General features: G+C 43.3%; 1 protein-coding gene across 2 annotated transcripts in view; it reads left to right on the top strand.

Annotated features, from left to right (window-relative positions):
- The window catches only part of dennd4c (DENN/MADD domain containing 4C), a 40,206-nt gene extending 19,619 nt beyond the window's left edge, over window positions 1-20,587 (top strand). The window contains exons 4-35 of one of the 2 annotated variants that reach the window (XM_085400276.1): window positions 1,845-2,097; window positions 2,187-2,256; window positions 3,866-4,035; window positions 4,137-4,378; window positions 4,491-4,557; window positions 4,686-4,744; window positions 5,434-5,578; window positions 7,707-7,882; window positions 8,048-8,148; window positions 8,987-9,211; window positions 9,829-9,974; window positions 10,197-10,235; window positions 10,515-10,645; window positions 11,849-11,981; window positions 12,101-12,307; window positions 12,423-12,551; window positions 12,674-12,821; window positions 13,341-13,490; window positions 13,633-13,752; window positions 13,844-13,969; window positions 14,125-15,227; window positions 15,311-15,506; window positions 15,614-15,711; window positions 15,804-15,979; window positions 16,091-16,249; window positions 16,597-16,795; window positions 16,885-16,995; window positions 17,098-17,235; window positions 17,780-17,897; window positions 18,447-18,603; window positions 18,731-18,795; window positions 18,915-20,587. In XM_085400276.1, the coding sequence (XP_085256402.1) occupies window positions 1,845-2,097; window positions 2,187-2,256; window positions 3,866-4,035; window positions 4,137-4,378; window positions 4,491-4,557; window positions 4,686-4,744; window positions 5,434-5,578; window positions 7,707-7,882; window positions 8,048-8,148; window positions 8,987-9,211; window positions 9,829-9,974; window positions 10,197-10,235; window positions 10,515-10,645; window positions 11,849-11,981; window positions 12,101-12,307; window positions 12,423-12,551; window positions 12,674-12,821; window positions 13,341-13,490; window positions 13,633-13,752; window positions 13,844-13,969; window positions 14,125-15,227; window positions 15,311-15,506; window positions 15,614-15,711; window positions 15,804-15,979; window positions 16,091-16,249; window positions 16,597-16,795; window positions 16,885-16,995; window positions 17,098-17,235; window positions 17,780-17,897; window positions 18,447-18,603; window positions 18,731-18,795; window positions 18,915-19,051 (5,494 nt within the window). In that variant the 3' untranslated portion in view covers window positions 19,052-20,587. The remainder of the gene's footprint in view (window positions 1-1,844; window positions 2,098-2,186; window positions 2,257-3,865; window positions 4,036-4,136; window positions 4,379-4,490; window positions 4,558-4,685; window positions 4,745-5,433; window positions 5,579-7,706; window positions 7,883-8,047; window positions 8,149-8,986; window positions 9,212-9,828; window positions 9,975-10,196; window positions 10,236-10,514; window positions 10,646-11,848; window positions 11,982-12,100; window positions 12,308-12,422; window positions 12,552-12,673; window positions 12,822-13,340; window positions 13,491-13,632; window positions 13,753-13,843; window positions 13,970-14,124; window positions 15,228-15,310; window positions 15,507-15,613; window positions 15,712-15,803; window positions 15,980-16,090; window positions 16,250-16,596; window positions 16,796-16,884; window positions 16,996-17,097; window positions 17,236-17,779; window positions 17,898-18,446; window positions 18,604-18,730; window positions 18,796-18,914) is intronic. The other variant, XM_085400277.1, reaches the window with a different exon arrangement.
- Window positions 20,588-20,811: the final 224 nt, after the last annotated feature.

The following is a 20,811-nucleotide window of genomic DNA, read 5'->3' as shown; positions in this document are numbered from 1 at the left end:
GCGAGCAGGTTGCAGAGACAGGTAGCGCACAGAACGTTTTAGCTGTAACATCTAAAGGGTTTAATCTGTTGTGAGCTGGATACGAAAACCACTTTACTGTCTGGGATGTGAATGAGTCAGCTACTAAGTCTGAATCACATCACTCACTGAAGACAGACTTACCGAGGCTTTAAAGAGAAACCAGAGCTTTCAGAATAGAGTAAGCAGTGCTGACCACACACTGATCCTCTCTGTAAAACAGGAGAACCAGAGATTATTCTTACCACAGAGCCACAGTTTAACCCCTTTATTTAGTGTCTCGCTGGCATACACTTTGTTTCCCATGGGAAGGATGCTTTCATATAGTAGCAGTGCGGTGCTTATGCTTTGTCAGATTTGTGCGCCTGAAGAAATTGTAGTTTCTTGCATTTTAACTACGTAATTGCACTGAAGCAAAGCTGCGTGGAGTTTACAGAAATCAGTCCTTCTGTGTTTTTCTGTAAGCATGTTTCTGACAGCTTACGAGACTCAAAGCTACAGTTACTAGTATAAAACCCTTAGATCAGATAACTCCGCCTGCAGTTCCTGCTCATTTTAGCACCTTTCTGATTATTATTTGGGGTTTACAGCTTGCACGGTTACTGTTTAGGTTGATCAGATTTTAAAAAGCAAACACCTGACTCAGTAGCTGCTCCACACAGCAGAGCATTTAGCAATTTTAAAGAGGCAGATATCGGTGTAGCCCTAAAGAGGAGGAAGGAAAATGACTCTTTGATTGCTAATGTTTGTTTTTTCCATTGTGGAAATATGTTTCCCAAGACTGTGAGCATGTGATGTGTTAATATTTAGTGTGCAGTTTGTGGTGGTAACAGAGTGTCCAGATTAACCGTCTACGCAGTTTAGAGAATAATGTGATGTTGTAAGGTGACTTTATATCATGCAGATGGAGATTGAAATCAGGCATGTTGTTCTAGGTCTTCTTATGAGCAGCACAGGATTCAAGTAATAGTAAATGTGTTTGTTTTTTTTAAGACGTGGGTAACTTTTCTGTTAGATTGTAGGTTTCTGTCAACTTCAGTCTTCTCTTTTTTGGGTTTAGCTGCTGTTTATTTCTTATCTATGAAATAATTTAGTTGTTTATCTCTTTTATATCAAATATGTCCTCTTATCAGTTTCGGCGCTGCTCTGTTTGTCACTGTTTTCTATTGTCTGCGTCCAATCAGGAAATAAAAGTTGGTACACGGAAGATGGAAATAGCTAGTAGGCATAGACGTAAGACACCTGGGAATTTATCCTGTCAATAATTACTTTGGAGGATTCTGTGGAAACCTTCACTTCAGACTGTTAAGATCATTACTTGGAAAATTTACTGCTAGGAAAATATAACCAACCAGAGAGAGATGCTATTTTTTTTCCTTTGGTTTTGCAGGGGGGCAAAGCTGTATTAGCACCCATAGTGTCCCTGCATTCTCTTATTTATGATCTTCTTATCCTTCTATGGTTGTGTAAGTTGTATTTATTTATCACATTGATTGGGAACAGTTCCCCGATTCTTTTCATTGAGTTCCATGTCTGTACCTCACATACCAGTGTGGTGGTGCTCTGCTACTTATGAGATGAAGTTGGTGGTGAGTTTAGCCTCTAACTGTGAATGTAAAACTATGTACTGGTCCTCAGTGAGGACAAAAAGTGAATATGCACGAAGACCAAACGTGGCTACAATATGTGTAAAGTGAACTTTAACAGATTAAAGTTGCAGTTTGATTTTGGCAATATTGGATTTGATGGAGAAAAAAAAAAGTAAATAAATAAATATTCAGATGTATTAAACAAAGTAACATTTTTACTTACTCTTTGTCTTTCAGGGTGCTCTATGAAGGTAAGGAGCGTCTCATCCAGGGGTGTGAGGTCATCCAGGCAACACCATACGGACGCTGCGCGAATGTCAACAACAGCTCTGCAACCTCGCAGCGCATCTTCATCACCTTCCGCCGAGCACCACCCGTCCAGCCGCAGAATTCGCTGGCCGTGACGGACATTTGCGTCATCGTCACCAGCAAAGGCGAGACGCCGCCGCACACCTTCTGCAAAGTGGACAAGAACCTCAACTGCGGCATGGTGCGTCTGAATTTAGTTTCTTAGCTCTCTTTCAGTAGCATCATTCATGAAAGTTCAAATGCATAATAAGAGTGTGATCGGTCTTTCAGTGGGGCTCCAGCGTGTTCCTGTGTTACAAGAAGTCTGTGTCCGCGTCAAATTCCATCAGTTACAAAGCCGGTGAGTAAAAGTGATCAGTTTCAAAATGCCATCTTCAGCTGCTATCTGTTTCCTGCAGCTGCTGAACAGTGGTTACTGCTGTCACGTTGTTGTGTCCGTCTTCGTGTAATTCAGTTTTTAGTCTTTGATTCATCTGATTTCACCTCACTATCTCTCTCTTTTTTCTTTTTTTTTTAAATGATTTGCTCATGTGGTGTTAAAGCTGTTTACAAGAGCAGGTATTTAATATATATAACTGAAACAATGTTTTGCCTTAGTTAAAACTGTACTGTAATATTATGCAAAACGTAAAAGGTTGACAGTAATAGTAAATACAATATATCAGTAAATCACTTTGATCATTGTGTTATTGACACAATGATGTGTTATTATTGTGTTATAGTTAGATAATAGTGTTTTAAACAGTAGAAGCAAGCAGAGTGTGTGTGAATGAGAGAGGCACATGTAACCGTTGGTTACACGTGGACTAGTTTAAATACCTGGGTCAGCCATCCAAAGCAACAGACTGTGCACAGGTGAGGTGTGTGAGAGTGCAGGCAGGGTGGAGATGGGTGGTGATGCGTGTCAGAGGTGAACTGTGATGGAAGGATTGCAACAAGAGTGAAAGGGAATGTTTACAGGACAGTAGTGAGACCTGCTCTCGTGTATAGTTTAAGGACAGCGGCACTGACAAAAGGATAGGAGGCCGAGCTGGAGGTGGCAAAGCTGAAGATGCTAATACTTTCATTGACCAGGATGGACAAGATTAGAAACGAGTGTATCGGAGGGACAGTTCAGGTTGAGCAGTCTGGAGACAAACTTGGAGAGCGAGGCTGAGATGGTTTGGACCTGTGCAGAGGAGGGACAGCAGGGACACTAGATATACTGGACAAACAGTGTCCAGGCAGGAGGAAAAGGGGAGGATGTTTTGCAGTCATGTGCATTTATGTTAAACACTGATAACAAAACTGCAGCAGCGAGACGTGTTGGGGCATTGTGTGTCGTCACAATGGCCACTGCTTACGTGTTATAGGTCACCTTCAGCGTGTATCGCTGATCTTTGGGTGACATTTTCACTGACTGAAAGCTTCCGCAGTAGTTTGGCCTTCTGAGCGCTGCGTTGCGTAACGTCATCAGGGTTAACATGTGCACACACACACAAACATACACGCCCTGTGGAAACATGCAGGCTGGCTTTATCTTCTGGCCGGCCTTTTTCCTGTGAAGTGGCTGTTTATTCATCTCGGACAACTGCACTTCCTGCCACGCCCTTTGGTGCGTCTGCTGTGCACGCACGCACGCACGTGTGTGCATCCATGCATGCTCAGAAGAATGTGTGTGTTTTTTCATAGTGACAGACATCAAGTTGAGCTTCTTATTTCCTCAAAATGAATTATACAGGCTGCTGACTGTAAGAGCATCAGAGTTGCAAAATATTGATCTCCCTTTTCTTAAAGGTAAGAGTTTAATCCCTGCAGGGAGACTGGGATTAAAGGCCTGCCTGGAAGTTTGAAGACCTATTCAAACTATTCAATAAACTTAAACGTTACCATGTGTCTTGCTTTGAACAACCACATTGTTTCATCATGTGATTTTTATTTATTTGTTTGTGTGTTATTCTGTGCTCCAGGTCTAATCTTTCGTTACCCAGAAGAGGACTATGAGTCTTTCCCTCTGTCAGAGTCTGTACCTCTGTTCTGTTTGCCCATGGGTGCCAACATCGAGTGCTGGGCACCGAACACTCGTGACCCTCTGCCTGTCTTTTCTACATTTGTCTTAACCATCTCCTCTGGTGAAAAGGTAAGACATAGCTACCAAAGGAAGATTTAAATTTAAGTGTTTAAAACTCTCCGCCGAGCCAAAATGTTTCAAACACTTTAACGTCCACCTCTTGTTGCCAGGTGTATGGCTCAGCCATCCAGTTTTACGAGCCATATCCAGCAGATCTGTTGAGCGAGAAGCAGAAGATCCAGCTGGGCCTTCTCACCACGGTGGAGAAGAAGATGATCCCCAACCGGCCTGTGAACACCAATAAATGCATCTGTCTGCTCTCCCGCTGGCCCTTCTTTGAGTGCTTCCGCAAGTTCCTGATGTTCATCTACAAGTTCTCCGTCTCAGGCCCGCACCCACTGCCTATTGAAAAGTAGGAAACTACTTGGCAGCTGTGGAAACTTTCAAAATCATTCATTGGCCACTTTAATGCCAACCTTTTAAAAGGAAACATCTAACATGAGTTTTATTATTTCCTTCAACAGGCACATCTCGCACTTCATGCACAATGTCTCATTTCCTTCCCCACAAAGACCCAGAATCTTGGTCCAGGTCAGAGTTTTTCTCTCTTGCTGTCGGTCAAAATAGATCAGAGTTTCCACATGTGCAGTACTCAGGGAACATTTGTTGTGATATTTTTGTATTTTTCTGTCACTGATGTTATTTAATGTCCTCTGCAGCTCTCTGTAAACGACACTTTGATCCTCTCCCAGCCTGTGTGTACACCCTTACCGCTCAGGTACCTTTGCCTACTCAATAAATGCATAACAAAGTCATTTCTCTACAAAAAAAACATGTTCAGCTAATTCCTGCATCGTTGTCTTTTTTTAAAGCCTTTTTCTGCTGCTACTTCTGCCATTTTCCAACTGATATGAGTAATTCAGCTACTTTATTTTCCTTTTTGTAGTTCTGGACGCTGCCTTATGCAACCTTGAAACCTCATAAAAATGGTGATTGACGGGCTTTTGTTAAAGCTAGCACCGGCTGCTATTGATATTCAAAGTAATGTGTGCGGCAGTCTCTACAATAGAGATTTAAAGGAGACAGAATTACTGCACAAAAGGCAGTCACTTTTAAGTTGTGGTTATGAAGGCTTTTAAAATGATTGGTTTGTTAGATTATGAAAAAAAGCATCTGAAAACAGAGCGCTTTAGCAAGCTGAAGCAGTAAAGCAGACAGCGAGATTGTTAAACAATACATTTTATGTTGATGGTGTTATTTTGACTCTGTGCCTGTATTTCTGCCTTTTCCTTGTTTCCCATTTGATTAATTCCGGTTACATTTGGTTACAGACCCAGCAATGAACTCTTCTGTTTCCAAATTCTTTTCCCTTTATTTTTCCCTCTCCTTTTCTTTCTGCTGTGCTTTCCGTTCCCTGTCTGAACTCATCACTTCATTCCTCTCCTCTCTTCTCTCCCTCCGTGCCAGCGGGGCAGACTATGGCACTCTGCTGATGAATCTGGGCTCGGAGAACTGCGCCACACTGCTGCACTTTGTCCTGCTGGAGAGCAAGATCCTGCTGCACTCGCTCCGACCCGCCGTGCTCACCGGAGTGGCCGAGGCTGTGGTGGCTGTGAGTAGGCTCCAACATGCACTCTCATATTGTCATACTCAAATGTATTCAAATATACTCAAATAGATATAATTTATTTGCTGGATTGGATTTTAGCAAAGCTTTTCCTGCTTAGTCTGATTACAGTTTTAGATTAGTTTTAATGTCTTTTATTTATGGCCAAAATTCGGATTTTGTTCATTTCTCAGTGTCGACAATTATAATGGCTGAAAACGGGGTGAGAGAAAACAAAAACAAACAAGAGACGAGAGAAACACCCTTCAGCTGTATTATCAGTATTGACGTCGCCTAGTTTGTCCACCAGAGGGCACTCTGAAACGTCCCTGTTTGCAGCACTTTTTTTAAATGTCACAAAACAAAAGAACCAGCTGATCCGAGCATAGTCAGGCAGAGTGTAAATGAGTAAATAAACATCCACAAAAAATGTCAATGAAATCTATTTATTTTCATTGTGTCTGAAAGAAAATAACATCATTGTTTTTGAGTCCATTTAGCTCATATTTGCCTGCAGTGTTTCATTGCCTTTGCTGTCAGTATGGAAAGAAATGAATCATCAGCTTGACCTAGTGCTGACATGCAAAGCGACCACACAGCCACTGTTTCTGCTCATAAATACAGAATATGTCCTGTAAGTGCCTGGGCTGTTTTGAAAATCAATCTAATATTAACCATGTGATTAAAATGAAAAACATACACATTAAAAGTCAAGAAAACAACATTATGACTGCAGGCTGTGGTGTCTCAGTTGTGCAGTTGTTTAACTTTTCAATCTGCACATGCGAAACATTGACACTTGCATTTCCTTGACTTATCTGAACTTTTTAGATAAGAAACATATGGTTAGCACTATAAAGTGTTGCACAATAACATCTCATTAAGGAACACGGCAACAAAAATATATTTGCAAAAGGATTAAATGAATAACACGCTGCAGATGCACTGTTTAACTCCACTGTGTTTGGATAACCCAACACTTTCCTTTAAAGTGACATAAGTAGTAGTCACTATTGTCGAGTCAACATTCATCAGAACTGCAGAGAAGAAAACTGTCTGCTTACTTAAATAAAAACACTAATTAAGAGCTTACAGAATGCACAGCTTGTTATTTAGGCACTCGATGCTCAGACAAGCCTTACATGTACAAGCAGATGGAGAGAGAGATACAGCACAGTGACATAAGCTACATTTAGTAAATGATATATGCTGTATATGTAACAGTATCAGTAATTAGTCAAAGACAGCTCAAATGGTCCACATGGAGGAACTGTAACTATTAGTTTCATTTCCTTTCACTTATGTTTTATGGCTGTAATGAAAGAGCATTAAGATGAGTCAGGTAGAGCAGTTTAATCCAGAAAAGCAGCAGCAAGAAGAGGAACAAGTTTCTGAGCAGTGATGTGAGCAGCACTGCACGTCTTTTTTATTTATGTAGACACAAAATCAGTAATGGAGCCCGAGTGACGCCTACACTGTAATCAATACTGTAAACATATTCAACTCTCAATAATGTAGCCCTATTGAGTATTGGTAATGGTGGTTTCCACTTATCCATTTATTGCCTAATAATGTTGCAACACAGTACCATGAAGTCCAGACAATGTTAAAGTAAAGCATCTTTCTTTTAGCTGAAAATGCCTGTCATGAATGACTAGAACCGCAAGTTAATGACTTCCTTTTTAAACTTGTGACAATTTTAAATTGCTTTTATAGCTGATCATTACTTTGTGTCTCACATGTCCCTGCCTGCAGGCAGCGTAGTATCCAAATAGCTCTGGCACTACTCAGGCTTTTTGAACTTTAGTTTTTTTTTCACTAATGTAGTTGCTTATTCTCCAGTTCCAGAAAAGTAAGGATTTCACAATTCTCAAAATCAACCCAAATAGGTTTCAGCTGTTACAATAGATCAGTTATGCAAGTGTGACCCCCCCCCCCTAAATTTGTCTTATTTACCTTCGGTGTTCAACTTATAGATGTTCTTGAGGGGTGGAGCAATATGAAAAAATGGGCTCGTGAGTAAGGAAAGAAATATGCTGCTGTTGTTTTTGGTTTTTTTTTTACACATGGGAAACCCTTTAAAAACATCTGTTTGGGAGTAATAATCCTGATTCTGGCTTTTGTCTCCTTCCAGATGATTTTCCCCTTCCAGTGGCAGTGTCCCTACATCCCCCTGTGCCCGCTGTCTCTCGCAGGCGTCCTCAACGCGCCGTGTCCATTTATAGTGGGCGTGGACTCCCGCTACTTTGACCTTTATGACCCCCCACCAGATGTTGTTTGTGTGGATCTGGACACGAACACTATCTACCTGTATGTTGTGCTTTGTTGGAGAAAAACACACTTTGTCTTCTACATTAACAGCTCTCATTATGTTGAACAACTCTTTCAGCAGCAGATTTGTGAGCCCAGATTTTTGTTTTCAGCTGTCTTTTGGTTTTTTCCAGTCTACAAACTTTGTGGTTTTGTATGTTACAGGTCAGATGAGAAGAAACACAGCAACTGGAAGAACCTCCCAAAGAAGCCTTGCAAGAGTCTCATTAACTCACTAAGCAACTTGCACCACCAGCTGGCCACTGGTACAAACAGCATCTCATTTGTATAGCAAAACCTGGATCACTTACCTGTTATACCAAGTTACCACAATTAACGTGGACAGGATTCTTAATCTTTACCTGAACACTGTAAGCTTAAATTACAAAATGCATCATGGTATTCTTTTAGTAAATATGGTAGTCCAAAGCTGAAAATAAAACTATACCTTTAAAAAAAGCTAACAATGCATTACAAAACTTTACATAATGGGGAAAAAAGCATCTGAACTATATGCTATTTCCTTTTAAAAAACAAATACGCTTTCATATTTTCTTTTCTGGTTGCTCGGTTGATAAAATATCAGAATTATTTTACTATGTCAAATTTTTGATGCAATAAAAAGTACTTACAAGCTAGCTAGCTTAACTGTAAACACTTTTGTCAAAATCCACACTGAGCATGCTCAGTCTCCATTATAAAACAGCAACAGTTAATGCATTTGATTCTAATCATTCATACGCTGTGCTTATATAGACCTGTCTGAACTTTTTGACAGCACCTGAGGCGTTTTGGTCAGAAAGCTAATGCTAACAGCGTTAGTAACCTCATTGTTCTGTGACTCTCATAATTTTCTCTCTGCATCATTACATTATCTCCATCATCAAGCATTATTACAGAAAAGTAAATGTGGGGAGACCTAATTAATAAACGTATTATTAATTAAGAGTACATTTAATGACACTTTATAAAAGGAGAGAGCTGAGAAATTGATATAAATTATTTAAACTGACCACACTGGCTTGTGGTCAGTTTAAATAACTCTTAATTTCGTTGTTCTCATGACAATGACAATAAAGTTTCTGATTCTGATTCTGATTTTAGTTTCGCTACGCCCAGTGATGCCGGATGGCTTGGCTGTCGACATGACTCCCATGGACGCGGACTTCACCTGGCACAAGAAAAGGACGGCCCTGGAGATGGAAATCCAAGAGGCCTTCCTTCGTTTCATGGCCTCCATCCTGAAGGGCTACCGCTGCTACCTCAAACCCATCACCCAGGCGCCCTCTGAAAAAACCACGGCTGCAGACTCCCTCTATGACCAACAAGGTAAACACGTGATTCACCAAACACTATGGATTTGTTGATGGCTTCCTGGATCTGTAACCTTTGCATAATTTACAACTTTAATTCAGATGGGCTCAACTCATGCATACTTTTATTGGCATCTCTGTTTCAAGGAGTCAGGTTGACCGAATGGTTGAGAGGCTGAGCACATTCATATGCCCTTTAGTCCAATTCCCTGCCCTCCCTTCCATGTACTGTAATGGTTTAAAATAGACCATTAAAGGTGTTTTTAGAAATTAATCACCTTTCTCATCAGCCATAAGAGTGTTTGATGCTGGGAAATAGGCTCCTGGCTCCATTTAATTCCCCTCTCAAAGATCAATTTTAGATGATGTGAAAGAGACTCTTCTTCACGCCACATAGTTTAACACTTTTATAAATAGCTGCACATTGATTTGATGAGGGTCACTCAGGAATAATTAATATAATGAGGCCAAAAAGGACAAAACGTCTTATGTTTGTCCTTTTAAGATGCAGTAAAGACTCTAATTTTGTTCTTTGCTAAGTTACGAAATTAACGAGTGACACTGAATTCATAAATTCCGTAAACTGAGATGACCGTGAAGCTGACGCCGCACTCTCTCCTTCCCTTCCTGCAGGGTTCCTCAAAAGCAGAGACCGTGCCCACCAGAAGTTCTACTCCCAGCTCACCAAGACCCAGATATTCATCCGCTTCATCGAGGAGTGCACCTTCGTCAGCGACAAGGACACAGGCCTGGCCTTTTTTGACGATTGCGTCGAAAAGGTGATTACCATCCCGGCATCATGCTGCCTCCAGGCGTGTAAAAAACGCATGCTGGTCTTTGTTGTTTTGTTTTTCTCTTCCGTTGGAACGTTGCTTCCAGGAACAGGCCTTTGTGTTACAGTGGTTCACTGGCAAAGTAACATTTGTACGCTGGGAGGCTAAGGAAGCCATAATTTCCTTTGATTCATTCTGTTCCCTTCGCTCTCTTCCCTCTACTTGCAGCTTTTTCCCTCTGATAAAATCACCGACAAGGGCACCAAGGTAATTGCTGATAATGTAATCAGATTTCCTTGCACCTTTTTTTTCCCCTCTTCATATATTTTAATTTCCCCCCATCTGATGAATGCATTCAGTCAAGAGGCATGGATATTTTCCTGCTTTTCCTCTAACTTAATCACAATCAAATAAGCATGCTTTACTGCTTAATTACAAAAGCTTTATAGAGTATCCTTGTAACCTAGTTTATTTACTGGTATCAGACAGGAAATGGTCTACAGTCTGTGCTGTTTTCTAAATCTCTGGATGTGATCCCCTCTGCAGGTTGAAGGAGAGTCATCTGAGGACACAAGACTGCTGGAGCTGGATGAGTCTCAAAAGAGTGAGCACACAGTCTTTGTAATGCCTCCTGAGCCTCCAGTAGATGATGGACCAGATCCTGCTCCTCAGTACACGTAAGACTTGTAGTGCTTTAAGCGTACACTCCACAAAATTATAGTAACACTTTAAAAACACATCAGAGCTCAATAGGGGAAAAATCATGCTGAATGTCAACACCGATATGGGCATGTGATCAGTCTACAGAGGGCTGAATTCCAAGACACCCCCAAAAATCACAGTGATAAAATGATGCAGCAGGAGAGTCCATTTTGTCACCGCGTGCTTACATGTGTGCCTGAGAATGTCAGGGGAGTGCTCATAATAAGAAAACGGATGGTGCATCGATGAGCTCCTGGACAGTCTGAGGTGCAACCTGGTGGTGTTGGATGGACTGAAACATAATGTCTCAGAGGTGAATTTAGGTCAGGCGAGTATGGGGGCCAGTCATACAGTTTCTTCATCCGCCAGGAGCTGCCTGCATACTCTCCCCACATGAAACCAGGAGCACCAGGAGGAACCCAGGACCACCTGCACCAGTGTAGGTTCAGACAATGGATCCAAGGATTTCATCTCAATACCTAATGGCACTCAGGGAGTTGTTGCCTAGCCTGCAGAGGTCTGTGTGTCCCTCCACTGATATGCCTCCCCAGATCATCGCTGACCCACCACCAAACTGGTCATGCTGGCAGCAAAATGTTCCCCACGGCTTCGTCAGACCCTTTCACATCTATCACGTGTGCTCAGGGTGAATCTGCTCTCATCTGTGAAAAGCACAGGGTGCCACTGGTGGACCTGCTATTCTGGTATTTTATGGCAAACGTAATCGGGCTCCAAGGTGCAGATACCGCTCCTGCTGATGGGTTAAGGACCTTCTGTGGCCCTGTCCAGCTCTCCTAGAGTTAACTGCCTGTCTCTTTCTGCCAGTGGTATTAATGTGTCAACCTGGAGGAGTTGAACTACCTGTGCAACCTCTATAGTGTCTATGCATTGCCCCATGCTAACAGCAGTGACACTGACCCTAGCTAAATGCAAAACTAGTGAAAAAACAATCAGAAAAGAAGAGAAGTGGCCTCCATCTGTAAAACCATTCCTGTTTTTAGGGTTTTCTCGTTGTTGTCCCTCTAGTTCACCTGTTGTTAATGTCATTAACACCAAAGCAGCTGAAACTGATTAACAACCCCCTCTGTTACTAAAACGATCAGATCAATATCCAACAAGTTAAACTGACTTGATGCTCTACTCTGGTTTAAAAGTGTTCCTTGCTTTACATTCTGCAGGTATAAAGGGTTCCCCAAACTGCAGTTAAATCTATTTGACCGTCCAAGAGAGTTACGTCCTGCACTCAGCACCAGAGCAGCAGGGGCCAGTCTGTCCAGCAGCCCTGCACTACTAGCAAAGAGGACAAAGCAAGTACGTACTCACACTATCATCCTTAGCAGAAGTAGGAACGATACCTGCTTTGACCATGCTCTTCACCCTTTGTCTTTATCAACGTGTTCATCTGACGTGTGCCCGTACTGCTCCTATAGGAGGTCAAGCTCTCATACAAGATGGCAAAGCGTTTCTACTCCAACCCGCCTCTGTGGGCCCGCTGTCTGTTCAGTCACTGCTACAGTCTGTGGTTCATCTGCCTGCCAGCAGCTGTACGGATGGCCAAGTCAAAGACCCGGGCAATGCAGCAGGCGTACAACATCCTGTTGAAGATGAGAACCACTGAGGTGGAGATACTGGATGAGGTACGTTCACATTTTGTAGGAATATGTTTAGATTATCACTTCTCTTTAGATTTTTGGAATTTCATAGACAATGCAAAACATATAAAGTAATGATCATGTGTTTGTCTGCTGTCAGGTGTGTTACAGAGTGGTGATGCAGCTCTGCGGCGTGTGGGGTCTGCCTGTGATGGCTGTGCGAGTCCTGGTTGAGATGAAGAAAGCTGGAGTCCATCCCAACGCCATCACATATGGATACTACAATAAGGTTTACATATATGGCTTATCACTTTAACATATGAAATGTGTGTGTGTGTGTGGTCTTGCTGATATGCTGGTTTATGGGATTTATTAAGCAATCCCATCTCATCCTTCATCTGTTCTGCGCAGGCTGTCTTAGAGAGCCCGTGGCCCAGCCGGAACCAGAGCGGCCTGATCATGTGGACCAAGTTGCGCAACGTCCTTCGTGGAGTCACGCAGTTTAAATACGGTTTAAACCGCACATCTTCTGAGAAGGGATCAACACTGACTACCACAGGTGTGACTCAAATGTACAAGGCTGTGTTCCTCTTGTTCCCTTTTCTTGCTTTTTTACCTCTGCTAAGCAGGTTATATGATTGGTTTGTTTGTTTATCTGTTAGCAGGGTTACTTAAACTAGTGCTGTCAGCGTTAATCTTGTTAAAATGACGTTAACGCCATAACCGCATTAACGCGGCAAATCTTGGTTAGCGAGTTATTGCGGATCGTCCCATGTGTGGGGCTGCGCGGCGTTAGCTCGTTAGCGCCGTCCAGCCACACGCACAGGGCGATCGGCGTTAATGCGGTTATGGCGTTAACGTCATTTTAACAGCACTAGTTAAAACCTGAAACTTTATCAGACAAGAGGTTGACTCTACTTAGAAGTTATAGGACACTTCTTATCATAGCTTCATGATTACATACAAATTGGAATTTAAAAAAACGATGACATTAACTTGATGTTAACTAGAAAATATCAGAAGTCTGCTACTATACCAGATACAATCTACTCATGTTTCTTCCTGCATCCTTCTTTAGGTGCTCCAGTAGCTGCCTCAGCAGTCACTGATGCCGACTGTTTGAGTCATGGAAGTGCAGACAGCTCGAGCGAGGTCAACGGTGAGGAGAACAGTGTATTTGCCCCCAGCCATGACATGGAAGACGTAGCAGATAACCACTGCAGCGCAGGTACTGATTCCCAAAGCATCGGTTCTCTGTAACACAAGGTTCAGCTGAGTCTCTGAGGAACAAAAACAAAAGCTTTCTTAAAAGCGTACATTTGTGATTACAGCTGTGTTTGTGTTTTTTTTTTTAATTCTGTGCTCTCCAGAGAGACAGTGTGATCAAGGATATGGATCCAAGGATGAGCTGCACCAGGAGTTGGCTGAACCGTTGCACGCTGCCCTTCCGCCGGCTGATGAGAGAAACGATACCAAAGCACAGAATAATGGTAAGAAAGGCCCAGCCTCAGGCCTTCACCTCCAGTATTGTGTTGTATGCACCACAAACCACTACTTTTATTTTTGTTTCTTTTTAACCAGGAGGGGACATAGCTGGCTCAGTGGACAGTGCAGTAGCAGTGGGAGAGCCCCACAGTCCTGTCGATGGGTTGCCGCATGTCCACAGTATTGTTAGGCTGTCCACGGGAAGCTTTGACGGAGAAACGGGTAAGAAAGTACATTTAGCTCAAATACTTTAAAGGTTTTGTTGGAAATTCTGTGAAATTGGCATCACCTTTGAATTTGTAAAGATTATTTGTTCCTGTTTCAATTAAGCTACATAAATGTAATTGTTGCACTACAATAACTGTATCTGTGTGCAGGTAAAGGGAAGCTGTTCAGGAGACACAGCAAGAACGATAACGTGTCACTTACCGATGACGATCCCTCGCTGCCGTCCCCGGCCGTAGCTCACCAGTCTCAGCATCAGCGGCAGAAATCCTTCTCTGAACGCAGCTGCAGCTTCAGCGCTGAAACTCGTGCTGGAATGCTCTCTGAGGCAGGCATGGACCACATGGCCAGCCGAATGGGCGCTGATGCTCGTATCCTTGCTGGAGTCCTCTCAGGAGGTCAAAGCCCACCCCCTAATATTGTGCCCAAACCACTTTTTAAAGACTTGGAGGAAGAGCCTGAGGAAAATCAGGGGTTGAGGCTTAAAAAGCTTCCAGAAGAAGAGGACCTAGAAACCGCAGAAGAAAGAAAGACAGACGACAAAGACCTGAAGGGTACCGAAGTAAATAGGGAGAAACAAGTAAGAAAAAACACTGAAACTAATGAAGATGATTCTGGAGTGCGAGGACCCATTTTGGAGAGGGCCGACGTGGAAGTGGGAGCTGACCCACTGTCACGTCTGGTGTCAGAGAGCGAAGAGTCGGCCTCTGTCAACAGTCAGGAACCGCCACGCTCCGTGCCTGCTGTGGTGTCCCGTAACCTGGCTGAGGAGATCGAGCTGTACATGAGCTTGAAAACCCCGCTGGGTACCAAATCCTCCAGCATGGAGCTCCAGCAGCCGCAGGTAGACTCCACGGATGCACCTCAGCCCAAACAGACTCTGGAGCGAAGGTCCAGCCTCCCGGTGCCTCCTGTGAAAACCCCAACTGGCTCGCCGAGCAACACCCCCAAACGCAGCCCCAGCACTGTAACCCGCTCCAAGACTTTTGCAGTAAAGACAAAGACGCCTGCGAGCTCTACAGCGAGCTCTACAGCGAGCCCGGGCCAGCGATCGTCCTCACTGACCGCACTGGTCAAGTCCTCTCAGGGGGGGTCGCTGGGCTCGGTCTTTAACACCATTTCAGGTATCAAGATGGACACGTTCTTAACAGGACCTAAAATCGATGTGCTCAAGTCAAGCATGAAGCAGGCAGCAAACGTGGCCAGCAAAGTGTGGGGGGCAGTGGCATCCGCTTACGCCGATTCAGATGATGAGGTGAGGGTCATTAAAAGGTCATTCCAGACATTGTCAGCCTGTTCTGCATAAAAGGGAAGATTTAAGGTAACTTTTCTCTACAGGATGAAGCTCAGGCTGGTGGCGGTGGCTTCCCAGCTCGTCTGGATGAAAATATGCTGGCTGCACATGACTTGGATGACAGTCCTGAGAGAAAAGGCATCCCAGGTTTGGTGGCTAATGGTCTGAACCAGAGCTGCACCAGCCTGGGCGGCAGCAGCAGCGGCAGCAGTGACACGGGCCGAGGGACCACACAGACACGTAAGCACTGACTCTCTGATGTAAATGAAGAAGCAAGGGAGGGGCAGTGAAGTACTTCTTAGGCCAGTGATGCCAGCTTTCAATATTGTTTTCATGTCGGCCTGCAGATCTGATTCCAGGGCGCCCGGGCAGAGGTCCTGACTCTGAGCAAAGCTCCTCGCATCACGCCTCCTCCTCGAGTATTTTCCAGAACTGTGCACTGGAGGTAGGACCTGCATGAACAGAGTCTGTTTGCGCTGCACTCTCACTGCTGATGTTTAAAATACAGCAGGGTTTGACGCGTTATCCCACTTACAGGTGCTGATGTCCAGTTGCTCCCAGTGTCGCTCCTGTGAAGCGCTGGTGTACGACGAGGAGATCATGGCAGGCTGGACAGCTGATGATTCCAACCTCAATACCAACTGTCCTTTCTGTCAGACGGTCTTTCTTCCCTTATTGCACATCGAGTTTCACGACCTGCGCACGATGACAGGGTAGGAAACTGTCAGATGAGATTTTTTATTTTTCCTGTGTTGTAAAACACAAACATATTCTTTGTGGCAACTCAAATTTAAATATCCCTGTTCTTTTATTTTCTCTTTAAGGTTTTATGTGAATCCCAGTGCCTCAGGGGACAGCATCCACAGCACAAGCACCCACCCCACAGCTAGCAGCGCGGCTGACATTAAGACACCAGACCTTATCACTTTCGCTGAAGATGAACCGAGGGAGACCGCTGAAAATACTCCAGGAGCACAGAAGAGGTACAACTTCATCTGAGTACCCTGAATGCACCTCAGGTTGCATGCACGAGGAGATGCATTTGCATGTTTGTTTAAATCTTCAGCACCGCCTTACTAGTGTTTTCATAGTAAATGCCATCTAGTGGTAGAAACTACCACTAGATGGCAGCATAGATCTTCTAATATGATCTTGGTGCCTTTTACTTGGTGACTGAGAACAAAAAGTTATTGGAATAAACTTTAATAACAAAAATAATAATTGTTGTTGTGGATCATTGCATTATTGTAAGGTCTTTACCTTATAATATAAAGTGCTATATAATGCTAATGTTTTGGTGCTATATAAATAAGTGAATGGTTGTTTCCAGTTTGATTCCAGGGCCGGTACAGTCAGATCCCCTGGGTCTCCTGGAGCACCAGGCAGCATGTAAGCAGCAGAAAGGCACCGGGACATCTTTGACACGTAGCAACAGTGTTGGAGGACCTCTGCAAAGCCTGGACTATTCTCAGAGACCTGGACATGGTGTTTCCACCACCAGCCTTCCCTGCAGTTTGCAGGAAGTGCAAGTCAGTGCCTCCTTTCTGTTCCAAGCCTTCACTGACAGTAGTGCTTTTATCCGCATGGAGTCAATGAGTGGAATTCTGTGTGTTTACAGGACGGCATGGGGACAAAGCGGCCAAATCCCAAACCAGTGTCTGTGCCGTACCTCAGCCCCTTGGTACTGCGCAAGGAGCTGGAAACCTTGCTGGAGAATGAGGGAGATCAGGTATAAATATGAAGACATTATCTCATGGTTTGATGTGTATAGCAAGTGTCAGCCAGCAGATTCAAGATCCTTTGAGTTACACTTTGTGGTTTATCTGTCCAGGTGATCTACACCCACAAGTTCCTCAGCCAGCACCCAATCATTTTCTGGAACCTGGTGTGGTATTTCCGCCGCCTGGACCTGCCCTCTCACCTGCCCGGTCTCATCCTCACTTCTGAACACTGCAACAACGGAGTGCAGGTTAGACATAACATCTGGTTAAATGCAGTTTTCTCTTCTTCTTCTATGCTTTCCAATCTCAAGGTATGCACTATTGTCCACAGGAACTTGTACCAGGAACTAGGAACTTTTAGACCAGAGTGTAGATTAGTTTCAGAACATTGGGTCGTGGAATATTTTAGCTATTTCACAATAGCTGGTAAAAAGTATTCTTGCTCTGTGGTGTGCTGCTTTTTTACTGTTTTTAAAGATTAAAAAAAAATCTCCTCGATCGCTCTCATCTTTATATTCTTTGTTGTTGTAAGAAAACTGTGACATCATCCATCAGGTGGGCATACAGTAGAGGACTACGTCCAAATGAAGCTGTGAGGAATGTTTATATGAAACTGACCCACACATAAAAGATGAAATGCTGTGACTGTAATAGACTGAAGCCAGCAGTGATGTGCACACCACGTATAGTCATCTAGACCCAACACAGCAAACTCATTCCTTTACAGAGGATGTCCTGTAATTAGCGAGCACCATGTAAGCTGTGCTATAATGTCATGGTTTATTCTTGCAGCTGCCTCTGACGTCACTGCCACAGGACAGTAAGCAGGTGTACGTACAGCTCCTGTGGGACAATATCAACCTGCACCAAGAACCCGGAGAACCACTTTACCTGCTCTGGAGGACCTTTTGTAAGTGTGAAGACAGACATTATCAGTCATTGTCCATCAGTACAGTGTCAAGTGTAGAACCTGTATTTGCAGATTGAATTGTGAGCTTTCAAATTATTAGGATGCACTATACTGCATAATCACCACTGGGGGGCACCGGAGTTGGGCCTTTAAACCTCAAGCAAACACATTTTAGTTCACATTGAGAATGAAGTATTGATTTAAAAGGTACCCCCCCCCCCCCCCAAATTAAGTCAAAGATGTTTTTTTAAATGTAAAGTAAATAACGAAAGGACTTAAGACCATACATGTATCTACTAAAAAACACTGAACCTCAGTGACCTTGACCTTGAGGTTAAAGGTCAAATTTTCTGAGAATCTTGTCAATCTAATAACTTTGGAATGAGACAAAAAGGGATTTTATAATTGATACCTTCGGTGCATGTATTAGGAGATTGAGGGGTATTTTTGTTAAAGTGTCACTGCTGAGCAGAACAGATCAGAGTGGAGGCTCTTTGCTAAAAGAATATTTCAGCAGACTCTCTGATGCTTTGGTGTTTGTGCTCCCAGTGGAGAAGAGGGGAACTCTGGGGCCAACAGACCACCAGGAGAGCCGCACTCTCCTCAACACCATTGTTCGCAACATCCAGACCAACGACGTCTACGGGCCGATCAACCTGCTGATCCGAGAGATCAAACGGCGTCCAGAAGGGCTCAAACGGCAGAGGTCAGTTCTCCTCCTTCATCTATACTCACTGTTTCATATTTAGTTTTCCTTTAAGCTCTTAGTTATGATTTTTGCTGCAGTGCATTAGAAAAGTGTCTGATGCCTCGTGTGTGTGAATGTCTCCCAGGAGCGTCTATAGAGAAATACTGTTTCTGTCACTGGTGGCTTTGGGACGGGAGAACATCGACGTAGGTGAGTGAGATTAACTAGTGATGTCAGCTGTGACCTATAGTGTGCTGTAAGAGTTTGAAGGTGATGAAAAGCGATGATGTGAAACGTTCCTAACTCATATCTGTGTCATCATCATGCAGAGGCCTTCGACAGAGAGTACCACAGCGCATACAACCAGCTGAGCGCAGAGCAGCGCAAGTCTCTGCACTGCATCGATCGCCCGCCTACTCCCAGCGTCCAGTGGTGCCTTAAATGTTTTGGAGCGCCTTTCGTCTGAACTGATCCTCTCAGCAGCAGAGACACAAACTCTTACTGTTCCTGCTTCAACTTTGGGGAACAGGGAGACTTTCGGACATCTCCAGCTGGACGAACATGGTACTGCTTCTTCCGTTTGCCTTGGAAGATGACGTTGGCCGTTTCATGTTTCTTTGCTTTGCTTTAAAGAGGTTTTCCAAGCAGCTGCCTAAAGGTGGAACTGTTGTTGTAAACTTCCTGGAAAGCTGTATTGAATCTCTTCAGACTAGTTGAGTTGCTTTTCCTTACAGAAGCTGTATAAAGCGATTGATCACTGTACAGAATATCTGTGTGTGTGCATGTCAGCAGCTTTGCTTGTAGCCTTTTGCCTCCTTAAATCTGTCGTAGCTATACTCGTATCAGCTCTGTGTGAGACCGTGTACAGACTCTGACTCTAACTTTGTGCACTTTCTGAAGAAGAGTAAGTAAATCAAGTTCACCTGACTTTTTGTACAGTTTAAGGAAATCTCAGTCGAGGTTGCATTTTTGTCAACAACCCTGGTTGTTGTGATCAGAGTCTTAATGAATGTTCACATGTACAGGCTCACACTGGGGCTCTGTGCAGCTTTGTGTTGGAGCATCACATTTAAATGGGAGAGGACTGAGGCTTTGGACAATCACTAATTATCAATCACTAAAATAGATTCATAACATTCCAGATGTCCTGTGCTCAAAGCAGGAGTATTGATCTCTGTGATAACACATGTGACAGCAGCTGTTTGGAAAGTAGAGATCATGAAAAACAAAGACATCAGTCTGAAGCATGAAGGTGCCACACCACTGATTAAAAACATCAGAGGAACACAGACAGCAGAGGTGTGCTGGCTTCAGTCGGCCTTTTTAAAGCTGCATTTTTAACAGTAACATACTGTGTTTGTTCAGCTAACATGTCTTATTCTGATCATAACTCAGAGCTGTGTCTCTCATTCTCTACTCTAGCACAGAGTGAACCACGACGGTTCAGACAGGATCTCTTTTATGGTTTACATAAAAGTGCAGAGGGCTCTTGATGAGTGCTGAAACTGTGTCAGGACAGAAGGCCTTTGATATTTGACATTCCACTAAAAACAGTGAAACAGGCGGGAAAACAAAGTGCTGCGATGAATTGTTGGGTAAAGATGGACCTGTGTGTTGACTTGAGTGTGGCGCTGTACTTGTACAGATGAGAAAATGTGTTGTAAAATATTCCATTTGCACTGCATAGATTAGAACCTGCTCTTAACCCACATCAGAATATTAACAATTTACACCATTTTTCATCCAGAAAAAAATCTCAATTATTTATTTTTGTATTGTTGACATTTGGATTGCAGCTGCTGTGCTAACTTCGAGTTTTTATAACTAGCTGCCCCCGTTTTCCCCTTGAATCCGTGTTAGGGGACTCCAGCCGGTGTTGACTTAGTAAATCTCCTCTTGGAGGATGTACAGAAAAGTTTTTTAAAGGTTCTCTTACCGTCCTGTGGAAAGGAAATGAATGTCTACACATAAGTGCGCTGCAATAAATGAGTTTGTGAACTGATTGAAAGTGAAATTTGTCCTTTTTTTGTCTTTGTGTTAAGAAGAGTTTGTATTTATTGCCAGATTTAAACATCTGCCTTTGTAACACTGCTGTAGCTCATTTCTGTTTTCATGGAAGTAGATGTGATCTTAGTGGGAAAAAAGTTATACTCATGTCAATTTATTTCAAAATCTGCCTTTGTAACACTGCTGTTGCTCATTTCTCTTCATTTCTGTTTTCATGGA

This window comes from Rhamphochromis longiceps, linkage group LG3 (genome assembly GCF_057381845.1).
Source record: "Rhamphochromis longiceps isolate RC_006_pf linkage group LG3, R_longiceps_female_GT1.1, whole genome shotgun sequence".
NCBI lineage: Eukaryota > Metazoa > Chordata > Actinopteri > Cichliformes > Cichlidae > Rhamphochromis > Rhamphochromis longiceps.
This window is presented reverse-complemented; position numbering and strand designations above follow the sequence as displayed.